This window comes from Rhinolophus ferrumequinum, chromosome 22 (genome assembly GCF_004115265.2).
Source record: "Rhinolophus ferrumequinum isolate MPI-CBG mRhiFer1 chromosome 22, mRhiFer1_v1.p, whole genome shotgun sequence".
Classification (NCBI taxonomy): domain Eukaryota; kingdom Metazoa; phylum Chordata; class Mammalia; order Chiroptera; family Rhinolophidae; genus Rhinolophus; species Rhinolophus ferrumequinum.
Genome location: NC_046305.1, coordinates 16,127,461 through 16,140,689, shown reverse-complemented (window position 1 = coordinate 16,140,689; position 13,229 = coordinate 16,127,461). Strand labels below are relative to the sequence as shown.

Genomic DNA, 13,229 nt, shown 5'->3' with positions numbered 1-13,229 from the left:
GCAGATTGAGGAAAGAGGTCCGGTAGGTGACTACTGAAATGGAAGATGCAAGTAGAAATAAGGGCTTCCTGTATGTTAGTGACACTTCCTGTTTGTACTGCCTCTTCATCATACTTGTTTTCTCTATAGGGTCAAAGACTGATGACCCCACAAGGAAAGACATAGAAACTACAGATATGGTCCACAGAGGGCTATCACTATTATCAAGTGTCCATTATGTCTCAACCTCTCTATGTAAAGCACTTTCTGTATTTTATCATATTTAGTTTAATACATAAACTTCTGATTTAGAAATTATCACCTCCATTTTATAATGAGGAAACAATCAGTGAGCATGATGACGACTCAGCTAGTAAAAGTGTGTCTGTCCTCTTCTCCCTGATTACAAAGAATCTGCCTAGCAAAGTATCACCCCTGGATCAATTCCACCATTCGTGTTCTCCATGCCTGTAGCTGTGCAGATAAGTAGCACTGTGGGGAAAGGAAAACTCACCCAGACTGGTATCACTAAAATTTTCACCAACCTCAAAGGGGTGTTCAACACTGCTCGGCAACTGGTTTCTCGAACAAACTCATTTTTCCTTTCAGTACACTACTTTACACCTTTTCTTCTATCTACAAATCTCTTCCACCTGCATGTTCAACAGATTACCTTACCTCAAATTTCATTAAAAGAGAGCTCTCTCATTTTCTAAGAAACCTTTACAAATCATCTTTTCTTGCTACAAGGAAGAAGCATGCCTCTTCCTATCAAAGGTCCATTCCTTCCTACCAGCTCAAGTATATCATTTCTGACTATTCTGTTTGCTCTCAGACTGCAGCACTAAATCAGCCTAGATTAGTATCTCCAGAGATTTGTGAATGATGCCCCTTAGAGCTGGGGGAGGAGGGGATAAGGCGTGTGTGTTTCAGGTGTCGACAGGGATCTATCTCCCATCTTATAAACAAAATTTAAAACTTCCTGATTCTGTTCCCTTCCAGTTTGTGCTCCATTTCTCAGCTCCTCGGCACAGCCAAACTTCTCTGAAGAATTGCCTACACATTTTCACTTTTTTCCCCTTCAACATACAGTAGCGGCACCATCTATTCAAGTGAATCTCTGTCAAAGTCACCAAGTATATACTGTCAAATCCAATGCCCGCTTGAGTAATCCGCATCTGATTATTCATCTTCTCAGTGGTGTGAACACAATAACTGCATCCTTCTTCTTGAAACACTTCCTTAGATTTTGATCCCCTCTCTCCATCTCCCATTTTTCCTTCCTTTTCTCTGGCTGTTCCTTCTCTTTCTACTTGTCCATTACTTAATTTCTAAAAGTTGAAGCTGCTCTGGATGAAGGTCTGGGCTCTGCTCATCTCTCTCTAGGTGATCTTATCCATTCAGATTGCTTAAAATGTGCTGACAACACCTAGAATTTTATATTTAGTCCGGACCCCTCGTTAATATCTCTGCCTGCCTGTCTTATAGGCATCTCAAACTTAAAATGAGTTCAGTTTTAAGCATGCTTATGTCTCCTTCAAGCCTGATTCCTCCCCGTCTTTCCTATCTTTACCTTCTCAAAATAATCTTCCCTAGTTCCCCCCACTATTATTTATTACAGCACTGAGGGCTCTCTCTTTACTCAACCTCTCAAATGTATAATTTTATGGCTATTTACTCATGTAATGTCTATGAACTCTTAAGGGCTGATGCCACGTGCTTTATTCCCCATTGCACCTAGTCCCTGGCTTAGGACCTGGTATAGAATAGGCCCTCAAATTATTTGTTGAATCAATGAAGTATCAACCAAACGTACACAAGGACAGTTTATATGTACAGTTATTGTTACTGCTATGTTCTTACAAGTTTTTCATTTTCTAAAAATGTACCCCAGTTTACAGATATCTCCTATTTCCCCTAAGTTATCTTAGTTAACATTACCTGAGGTGTTCGTTGTAATTCATATAAACTGAGTTCCCATGTTTTGCTCAATGGTTGAGTTCCATTCGTCTGCACAGCCTGAGACATTGCTAGGAATAAAAAGGAGAGAAAAACAATTTTAGTATCAAAGTGAAGTAAATCTCAAAACTGATTTTTAGGAATTATAAATCCTGAGAATAATAAAAGTAGAAATTACATACTGGCTCCTCAAAAATTAAAAAGAGGAAAAGCTCAAGAATCTCTACATTTGTAGGTATGAGCTACTTGAGAGCAAGACTCACTGCCCAAAGGCTGCTACGCAGAAAGTACTTAATTATTATTACTGAATGTATAGAAAACTGTCTTAACTCAAAACAATTTTTGTTTGTTTGTTTGTTTAATTCATGGTCATGGGACATAGAGGAGAATTTCAAACTCATCAGCATGGCCATCTAGTCCAACTTTTGCCAGATACAAAATCTACTTTGCAGCCCTTTAAACCATCTACTTTGTTCTTCTTAACAAGCCCTGCCCTGAGGGAAACTAGTTAACTACTAGAACTTAACCTGCTTGGGTATTATCCAGAACCTATCTGACCTGGGGAATGGAAATACCCAACGCCAGCCCATTCTAGTCATCCTGCAACACGTAAAGGGGGGATTCCCCAATGAGGGGGACGGAGAACCACTGTAAAGGGCACACAGTCCAGGGAGACAGGCTCACTGAGACCTAATTATAGGGCTATAGAGCCCTTCCCACCCCCCACACCTCACATTACTAAAGACCTGTTTCCTTCACCTGGTACCTCATGTCCTATTATCTATAAAAAATTACAAGGCATACCAAAAGGTAAAAAACACAACGTGAAAAGACAAAGTGAGCATCAGAACCAGACATGGCAGGGATGCTGGAATCATCAGACCAGGAATTTAAAACAACTATGATTAATATGCTAAGGGCTCTAATGAATACAGTGAACAGCATAAAGAACAGATGGGCAATGTAAGCAGAGAAATGGAAATGCTAGAGATTAAAACCACTGTAACAGACATGAAGAATGCCTTTCGATGGTAGCCTGACTAAAGAAAGAAACTCTGAGCTAGAGGACATACCAAAAGCTTCCTCCAACACCAAAAAGCAAAAAGAACAAAGACAGAAAAAAACAGAATATCCAAGGACTGTGGGATAACTACAAAACATGTGACTTATGTCTAATTGGGAACACCAAGAGAAGAAAGAGAAAGGAACAGAGGGAATATCTGAAACCTTAATGACTGAGAATATCCCCCCAAATTAATGTCATATACCAAACCACAGGTCCAGAAAGCTCAGAGAACACAGAGCAGAATAAATGCCAAAAAAAAACTACACCTTAGCACATCATTTTCAAATGGCAGAAAATCAAAGATAAAGAAAAAAATCCTGAAAGAAGCAAGAGGGAAAAGGTTATACTTGCTTGAGTAGCAAAAAAGAGATGCAAAGTACAAAGTATGTCCCACGCTTGGGACCTACTTGTATCGCCTAACAGTTGCTTCCATGTCTACGTCAGCGACTTAAATAACTTAATACTTACTATTCTCACCCACACCCAGAAATGAGCCTGCTTTATAACGAGCCTGCTTTTCAATAAACTTCAAATAAATGAGGTAAGACATTTAGAAAGGAAAAAAATAAACCTTAAATGATACATAAAAGGAAAGAATTACTGCCGACCAATGCTACTCTTACATGATTTCACTAGGGATCTTCACAGTAGGGTATGTATGTATATGTGCTCCTAAGTTACACAAAAGCTTTCTAGGGCTATATACAGGACTTGGTCAGTTTTAAGAGAATTTAATTTCCAGATTATCAATTTTCCTGAAGCATTCTTACCAAAATTGATCTGCCTAAAAACAGGCATATTTATCCAGGTAGAGGTCCCTCTCCATACCCCAATCCTTTCATAAGATTACATACTTTCATTCACTTATTCAAATACTGATTATCTACTGCACCCCACGCACTGTACAAGGTACCAGGAATAAGCGCAACAAACAAAACAAGTATGCATAAAATAATTTAAATTTTCTTAAGTGCTGCATAAAAGATACAAAAAAGGGCTCTGGGTTAGACAATCAAGAGGAGGAAAGGAACTATTTATTTAAAGTAGAGGGATCAAGGAAGAACTTTCAAAAGAATAGACATGTTAGAAAGAAAGGTCAATGTACCTGGTAAGAGTAAATTGTAAGAGATGACAGCGCCAGAGAGAGGCCACAACAGTGATCTTCCCTAGAATCAAATGGGGTTCAGAAGGGGGCAAAACCCACAATAGAATGGGTAACAAGGAAATCAAAACTGAAATGGTAAGTTCCTTATAAATAAAATGAGAACACTACCTTATTGAAATACATGGGATGTGTAACGAAGAGAAATCTCTCTCACAAATATTTATAACCCTCAATTTTTAAACACTATAACCATAAAGACAGAAAAAATGAACCAAGCATTAGAAATCAGAATACGAACCTAAAGAAACTAAAACATGATCCTTACAAAACATACATCAAACAGAAACAACAGCTAAAACACAAAAATAAAAAAACAAATCAATTTGTTCACAAAGGCAAAATTTAGTTATTTGATCCAGCTAATGCTATAGTAAAATTTCTGACGAAACTAAAAGAAAAATGTTTTAAAAATGCATACATCTACATATAAAACATTTTTAAATTAGATTATCAGAGAATGCTATATGCAACTATACCAATAAATAAATTCAACTATCCCTAATTAAAACTCTTAGTAAGTTAGAACAGTTAGAAACAGATGGAAATATCTTTAATTTGATGAAGATATACCAGAAATCCCAATGTTAAAACTTTTGAAGATTTCTATTTAAAAAGTCAGGAGCAAAACAAGATTGCCCTATAACACTCTGCTGGAAGTCCTAAATAATGCCACAAAATAAGAGAGAAACATTGGAAAAGGAAGTGATAAAAGAACTACAGTCTAATATGAGGGAGCTATAAATTATAGCCCAAAAAAGGGAGAGTTTAGGCAAATGGGTTATTTAGAAATATCCATTTTACACTTTGAAGAATGATTACTGGCTGTATTAATTTCTTTAAGCTGCTGCAACAAATTGTCACAAGTTTGGTGATTTAAAACAGAAATTTCTCTCTCACAGTTCTGGAGTGCAGAAGTCTTAAATCAGCATCACTGGGCCCAAATCAAGGTGTTGGCAAGGCAGCGCTTCCCCCAGAGATTTTATGGGAGACTCTGCTCCTTGCCTCTACCAGTGTGGAATAACTGCTAGCATTCCTCGGCTTGTGGCCACATCACTCCATCATTGCCTCCACCATTGCCTCCTCCTCTTCTGCCTGTAATCTCCCTCTGCTTCTCTCTTATAAGGACACGTGTGATAACGTTTAGAGCTCGCCCAGATAATCCAGAATAATCTCTTTTTTATCAAAATCTCTAACTTAATGACATCTGCAAACCTCACTCCCCCCATAAAGTAACACTACAGATTCCAGAGATGAGAATATGAGTAACTTTTGAGGGCCTATTTTTCAGTCTATCACAGTTGCCAAAGGGTAGTAACAAACTCCTCACAGCCAACACTTTGTGTCCTTTTTTCTTCATTTGTTTGACATGTGCTTCCCTAAGTACAATGAAAAAAACTAAGTAGCTCTCTCTCTCTCTCTCTCTCTCTCTCTCTCTCAATTTCTCTCTCTGTAATAAAAAATGTATCTTTTTCTTTCATGGTTACTGTCCCATGAATATACCAGTAAATAAAGTTCACGTTAAATTAACCCTTCTAATCTTTAGCATTCTTTCTCTCTTGCATTATATTATACAACATATGAATGATCAAATGAGTTCTTCCCTAATTAAAACACTGCTTGCTTACAGGATGCAGGTGTTAGCTTTTAGAAATGTATTCAAGATTGGGCAAACCAGGGAGCAATCATAAATTCTGAGTAAGCAATCCAATTGCCATCGTAAGTATCACTTCATAAAAACTACTTGCAGCAGTTTAATCTAAAACTACAGCTGTAAGACAGACACTAATTTCTGTAAGTGTCTAAAGACACAAAGAAAGTGTTCTTTATTGAAAAAGTTGTCATTGTACTAAACATCTGGAATACTCATCTAAATTACTTTTGCTAACCTAATAGCTTCTTTATTTTAAACAGTAATATAATCAATTCTTAACTGGATTATATTTTTCCATATTGTGGAATACAGAGCAGAAACCTTTCAAAGGTGAATTACCTAATCTTCATTATCTAGTCTTAATCAAGTTTTTTGAGTAGTGGTAACAGATAATGTTTTCTAGTCTCTAGTTATTGTTACAGGGAAAATAAACGTTTTTAAGACTTTTTAAAGTACCACTTAAAATGCAGACCTAGATAATCTAGAGCTAGATCTGTGCCTTCCTACCGACCATACTTCTCATTACCTACCAATATTTCATCTACTCTAGCCATACCCCTTCACCCCCCAACACACATACTTTCTTAATGGCCCGATTCAGTCTTTCTCCAAGGCTTTAGGGTGTACCTATCAAGGTCTACTATTAGTCAACACCAGTTCTATGGGCAGCAGCCTTCTGTCCTGTTTTCCTTCTGTCCCTTTATCCACGTTAGAAGCTAAGAGACCCATATGAAAACCAGTTGAGTTCAACAGTTTAGGAAACATTTATTGAGAACTACTATGTGATAGGAAATGAGACCCTCCAAGAGTTTATTGGCTAGTGGACCCCAAACATGTTTTCTGTACAATTTGGTAAATGCTACAAAAGCACAAAGAAGCAGTCAAATGGAGGAGCAGAAATCAGAAACAGTTTCCTAGACAAAGGGACTCCTTGGAAGAGAAGTTGAGGGGTAAGGGGAAGTCAGCTCACTAAGGAAAGGAAAGCAGTCCGGAAGGAGCAGCATAATAAGCAAAGGCACAACTCAGCGTGGTATATTCCGGAAACTCCAAGTAGTTCACCATTAAATGAGTGCAATGTGAAAAACTAACGTAAGTGAAGTCATTTAAAAATGGAGCCAGAGCAGTCATTTCAAAGGAACTACCTTGCACATCTTGCTCCTTGAGCCTTTGGAATGTCTGAACTAAGCAAAATAACCTTTGGACTGGGTCAACCCAACTCTGTCTTACAACCTTTTGCAAAGCTAACAAGAACACAAAAAACTGGTGATTATGGACCCTCAGAGGACAAAATCAGTAACTAGCCATGTATTGCTAAAGCGTAACTCAACTTTCAGCACCAACAGAAATTTCTTTCTTCTATTCATGTAATTATTCCCTTCCTTTTCTCATAAAAACCCTTTGCCCTCACTCTGTAATCGGGACACGATTTGGGTCTCTGCCTGAATCTGTTTCCCAAATTGCAATTTTTTTTCTCTCTCTAATAAACACTTGTTGCTTCTCATTTTTCGGCTTTTTATTTTTAGGCTAACAGAAAAGAGGGAGGTTGGGAGTAGCACTGAATAAAGCTGAAGAATTAAATTGTGGAGCAGGTGAGGGAGACTAATATGCCATACAAAGGTGTCTGGAAAAATCCAATGGAATGACAAAGTCAGATTTGTATTTTAGACAAAAAGATCAACTCTGCCAACAGTGGAGGATAGACTTTAGCGAAGCAAAAATACTAGTGAAGGACTTGTGTGATGATTCAAATAATACATGCCTACAATAGAACTATTAATAAGGACGAATTAGGAGGAGCAGAGCTGAAAAATACTTAGGAAGTAAAATACCTGGGATAAAATAAAAGAGAAAGAAAGGAGAATAAAGACACAAGCTCCAAGCTTGTGGCTGTTTAGATGCCAATGCTAAAAAAGAGAGAGCCAAAGAAGAAATGGTATTTTTGCCACTTCTATTCAACATATTACTTTTGGAAGTTCTAGCCGATTAGGAAAGAAATAACAGGCATCCAAATTGGAAAGTGAAAAGCAAAAGTTTCTGTTTACAAGTGACACGATCTTGTATGTAGAAAATCCTAAAGACTGCACAAAAAAGATACTGAACTGATAAATGAATTCAGCAAAGTTGGGGTTTGGGGGATTCAACATACAAGTCACCTGCATTTCTGTACACTAACAATCACCAGCTTGAAAAGGAAATCAAGAAAACACTTCCATTTACAAAAGCGTCAAAAGAATAATACTTAGGAATAAATTTAACCAGCAGGCAAAAGACTTGTACACTGAAAATGACAAAACTGCTGAAATTAAAAACATAAATAAATGCAAAGACATCCCACCATCCCTTGTTCATGATCAGAAGACAATATTAAGACAACGATACTACCCAAAGCAATCTACAAACTCAATGCATTCCCTATCAAAATCCCAAGATTGTTTTTTTGCAGAAATAGAAAAACACATCCTAAAATTTATAAAGAATGTCCAGGGACCCCAAATAGCCAAAATAATCTTGAAAAAGAACAAGTTGTAGGACGCATACATCCCAATTTCAAAACATACTACGAAGCTAAGGTAATCAAAAAAGTTTGGTACTGGCATAAAGACAGACATATAGACCAATCAATGGAAGAAAATAGAAAGCCCAGAAATAAATCTTCATATATTTGGGCAATTATTTTGATCATCCACTAGGGAAAAGTACTAAGTCTTTTCAACAAAAGGTGCTGGGAAAACTGGAAATCCCTGTGCAGAACAATGAAGTTAGACCCTCACCTCATATCATATACAAACTCAAAATGGATCAAAGATCTAAATGTAAGAGCTAAAACTGTAAAACTCTTAGAAGAAAACACGGGGGAAATTCTTCCTGACACTGGACGTGGCAATGGTTTTTTTCGATATGACACCAAAAGCACAGGCAACAAAAGAAAAAATTTATAAACTGAACGTTATTAAAATTGAAAAGTTTTGTGTATCAAAGGACACTAGCAAGAAAGTGAAAACCCCCAGAATGGGAACAATATTTGAAAATAATAACATCTCATAAAGGATTAATATCCAGAATATGTAAAGAAATACTACAACTCAACAATAAAAAAAACTCAATTTAAAAATGGGCAAAAAATTGGAATAGACATTTCTCCAGAGAAGAAACACAAATAGCCAATGAGTGCATGAAAAATTTTTGAACTAATCATTAGGAAGATGCAAATCAAAACCACAATGAGATACCATACCCATCAGGACAGCTATATGGCTATTATCAAAAAACAGAAAATAACAAGTGTTGGCAAGAATGTGGCAAAATTGGAAACCTTGCACATTGCTGGTGGGAATGTAAAATGGTACAGCCATTTTTTAAATATAACATGGTGGGTCTCTCAAAAAAATTAAGAACAGAATTACCGTATGATCCAGCGATTCCAATTCTAGGTATAGATCCAAAAGAACTGAAAACAGAAATTCAAACAGATATTTGTACATCCACATTCGTAACATTATTCACAATAGCCAAAAGGTGTAAACAACCCAAATGTACATCAACAGATGAATGGATAAACAAAATGTAATATATACATACCATGATATATTAGTCTGCCTCAAAATGGGATGAAATTTTGATACATGCTAAACATGGATGAACTTTTAAAACATTATACTAAGTAAGATAAGCCAAACACAAAGGAATGATTTATGATTCCACTTACATGAAGTATAGAATAGTTAAATTCATAGAAAGTAGAATACTAGTTACCAGGGACTGTGGGGAGGAATTAATGAGGAATTAATGTCACTAAGTAGTTTCAGTTTGAGGTAACGAAAAAGTTCTAGAGATGATGGTGGTGATGGTTACACAACAATGTGAATGAACTTAATGTCACTTAATTGTACATTAACAATCATTAAAAACGATAAATTTTGTTATATTTTATCACAATAAAAAATTAAAATTAAAAAATGCTTTTAAACAGAAAATGGTATACATATTCTAAGAAGAGATGAGAAGCTGAATTCAGTTTTAGACTTGTTGCATATAAGGTATATGCAGATTATCCAGAAGAATAAACACATCTTAAGCATGAAAGGTTCTGATGGGAAATTTCAGGTTACAGAAATCAAACTATAAGAGAAAAGAACATGCAGTGTGAAAAGAAAAAGTGGAATAGGAGCAAAGGAAACTCGGGGCTTGCTAACTGAACTCACAAGTATAGGAAGAGTACTATTCAAAATTATCCCACCATATATCAATGTTATGGATTATCTGGTTCAAAAACAACTCATCAATGATATTACTGGACAGGAAGCAATCTACTTATGAACCTCAACTTTGCTATACAAACTACTCTTCGGAGACACTATAAAAAAAATCAAAGTATGAAATCCTGCCAGGACTGAAATAAAGTACCTATTATATAGGATTCTGTGAAGCATATATGATAGCTATTATTGTTACAATAAAAATGAGACAAGTCAGCTTATTCTATCCAACCTACATTTCTAACAAGGAAAAACTGACGTTTCTGAGGATTAATAAACATTAATCACAACTTACTATATAGAAGCTAATTTACTTTGGGAAACAATACATCAATTTAAGATACACTAAAATATTCCATCTGTAGAATTTTTGTGGCTTTCTGAAAGTGTCTACATCCTAATATCCAAAATTTGTGAGTATGTTACCTTACATGGCAAAAAGGACTTTGTCAGTATGATTAAGAATCTTGGGATGGGGAGATGGTCCTAGATTACCTGCGTTTGGGCCAATGTAATTACAAGGGACGCAATGAGAGAAGGTGATGTAGTCAAGAGAGAAATCTGAAGATGCTATGGTGCTGGCATGAAGATGGAGGAAGGACCCACGAGCTAAGACAGTGCCGGCAGCCCCTAGAAAAGGAAAGGACATGAATTCTCCCCTAGAGCCTCCAGAAGGAACACAGGCCTGCCAACACCTTGGTTTTACTCCCTTTAAACCTCTAATTTTGGACTTCTGACTGTCCAAACAGTAAAATAATAAGCATGTGTTGTTTTTAAGTCACTATGTTGTGGGTAATTTATTACAGCAGCAATAGGAAACTAATACACCAGCTGAACCAAAATTATCAAGAGAAAGCCAATGGCAGAATGGGAGAAGGTGAAAAAAAAATAATAATAAACTTCAGTTTATTTGCCCAATGGAGTCTTGTCTTCTGCCAAAAGAAAATTAAGTGCACCCACAGGAAAAAAATCTTCCTCTAAAGAAGTTCTCAAATTTGGCTGCATACAGGATCACCTGGAGAGCTTGGACACAATTCTGATAACAAAGTCCAATTTCAAACCAACCGAATCATTATTTCCAATATGGTTAGAAAGTCAGCCATATGGTATTTGTGTGCAGTAAGGGTTGAGAACCCGCTGTTCTACCTAAAGATCACTTTTTAGTGACTTAAGGAAACTCCTGGCATTTCCAAATACTATTAAGTTCATAAATTGTCCCCCAATAAATATTTGATTCACCATTCATTCATTCATTCATCCAGTCACTGATTTAGTGTATGTTTCGCTAACTTTAGCTTTGATAATAAGTTACCCTAGGTAAGAAGTTGACTAGGCCAAATCCTAAAAGCAAAATTACTGGATCAAAAAGTAGGTACTTTTTTTTTCATTCTGACAAATACTGCTAAAATTGCTATACTCACTTACCCTTCCACCAATTAATTTTTTTTAAATCCTACCCACTCTGATAGGTAGGAAATTATATTTCACTGCTGTTTTAATTTGCAAGGCTTCAATCATCTTTTCACATCTTTATTGGCCATTTTTAGGTCAATTACTTATTCATATTTATTTCTATTAGTTTTTTAAAAGTTAATTTGTAAGAAATTTTCCTGTTAAGGAAATTGACCTTTTGCCTGTCATGAGTATTAAACATTTTTCTCCAGTTTGTTGTCTTTTGCCTTTGACTTCTTTAAGCCACACATTTTATTTTTTACATATTTTTAATGTATCTACCTTTTCCTTTATGGTTTCTTTGGAAAGCTCATCCACACTCTAAAATCCATCACCCACCCATACTTTCTTTTAATACACTCAGAGTTTCACTTTTTACACTTAAGAGATTGGAATCTGCCCCCACCACCACCACCACCACCAACGTAACTGGTAATTGTCCTATCATCATCATCATTTATTGTTTAGTTCATCTCTTCTCCACTGATGAAGTTACCACACTATCTTCTAACTCATAAAAAGAGAAAGAAATTATACATGTGAATAAATACATATGTTTATGTAATATGTGTGTATATGAAAACTCTAAAATACAACCTTAACACACTAACTTCTTACACTCTCAACAATAGATATGCTGCATGACTCAGGTATAACTGTACAGTTTACAAATTCCTCAGTAAGGTTATGAAATACGTAAACAAGCATTAGGCACACTCTCATTCTTTCCCTTTGCAAAAGCAACACAACTGTCAGCAGGTTGTCTGTGCCTCAAAAGCAGTGATCAATCAAGTTCCCTCTATCAGTTTTTCCCCATGTTTGTACTCAGCCTTACAAAATACCTGTTGCCACTAGGTGGAGACAACTTGATAACAGGAATACTGGTTACTGAAATAGCCACAAATGTTCTACAAATATATTTGAATGCTAAACTCTGCTTCAAAATTTGTGGGTTAACTAAGGCTAATTAATCACTTTAGCTGAGGATCCAGTTTCTTTATTTGTAAATTTAAGAATTTATATTAAGTATACTAAAGAGTTATATTAAGTAAACATCCACTCTAATGATTTGTGGATGAAAAGCTTGCTTAAATATCCTTACCAGTACAATGCCTAAAGAACAGTCCTCTCCTCCTGAACTAAGAAGGTATTCTAGCTTTAGCAACTTCTTTCAACTTGAGTACTTCAACTAACCAGAACCAGTCATGTCCTCTGATCTTCTCAAAGCAGGTCAAAAGAGGCATGTTGTGTATTAAAGGTCGCACACCTCGCATTCCAAGTCACAGCCAAGGACTTCTGCCCTTTTTTCCTGTCTTCAAGAAAACGGCTGATGCCATACTTCTCCACGTCTGTTTGGCTTGTTTGCATGTATATTTTAAACAATCTGCTAGCTATAGAAGTTCCTCTGAGCTGGTGGTATCCTTGGTGCTACAGGCTGTGCATCTGGGGGTGTGTTTGTTCTCTGGTGTTATATTTTTTGCCCCATTTGGTCGAAACATTCCATTTCTTGTTGATTTCCTGAATTGTATGTAATTGCCTCTCTGACAAGACATTAACTTACACTGGTACTTTACTCCTGCTTCTCATCTGCCAGTCTAGATTTTGTAATTTCTAAGGATGTCTCAACCTCTGCTTGCCTAAGGGATTTCCAGTCTACTGCTTCATCTGATTATTTGAATCTAGTGACCCACTGTCAAATTA

The 13,229-nt window shown here is 36.3% G+C and overlaps 1 protein-coding gene across 2 annotated transcripts in view; it reads right to left on the bottom strand.

Moving 5' to 3' along the window:
- The window catches only part of RNF2 (ring finger protein 2), a 32,811-nt gene that overhangs the window by 11,059 nt on the left and 8,523 nt on the right, over positions 1-13,229 (bottom strand). For both annotated transcript variants that reach the window (XM_033094016.1, XM_033094017.1), the window contains exon 2: positions 1,921-2,009. In XM_033094016.1, coding sequence (XP_032949907.1) covers positions 1,921-2,007 — 87 coding nt within the window. In that variant the 5' untranslated portion in view covers positions 2,008-2,009. The remainder of the gene's footprint in view (positions 1-1,920; positions 2,010-13,229) is intronic.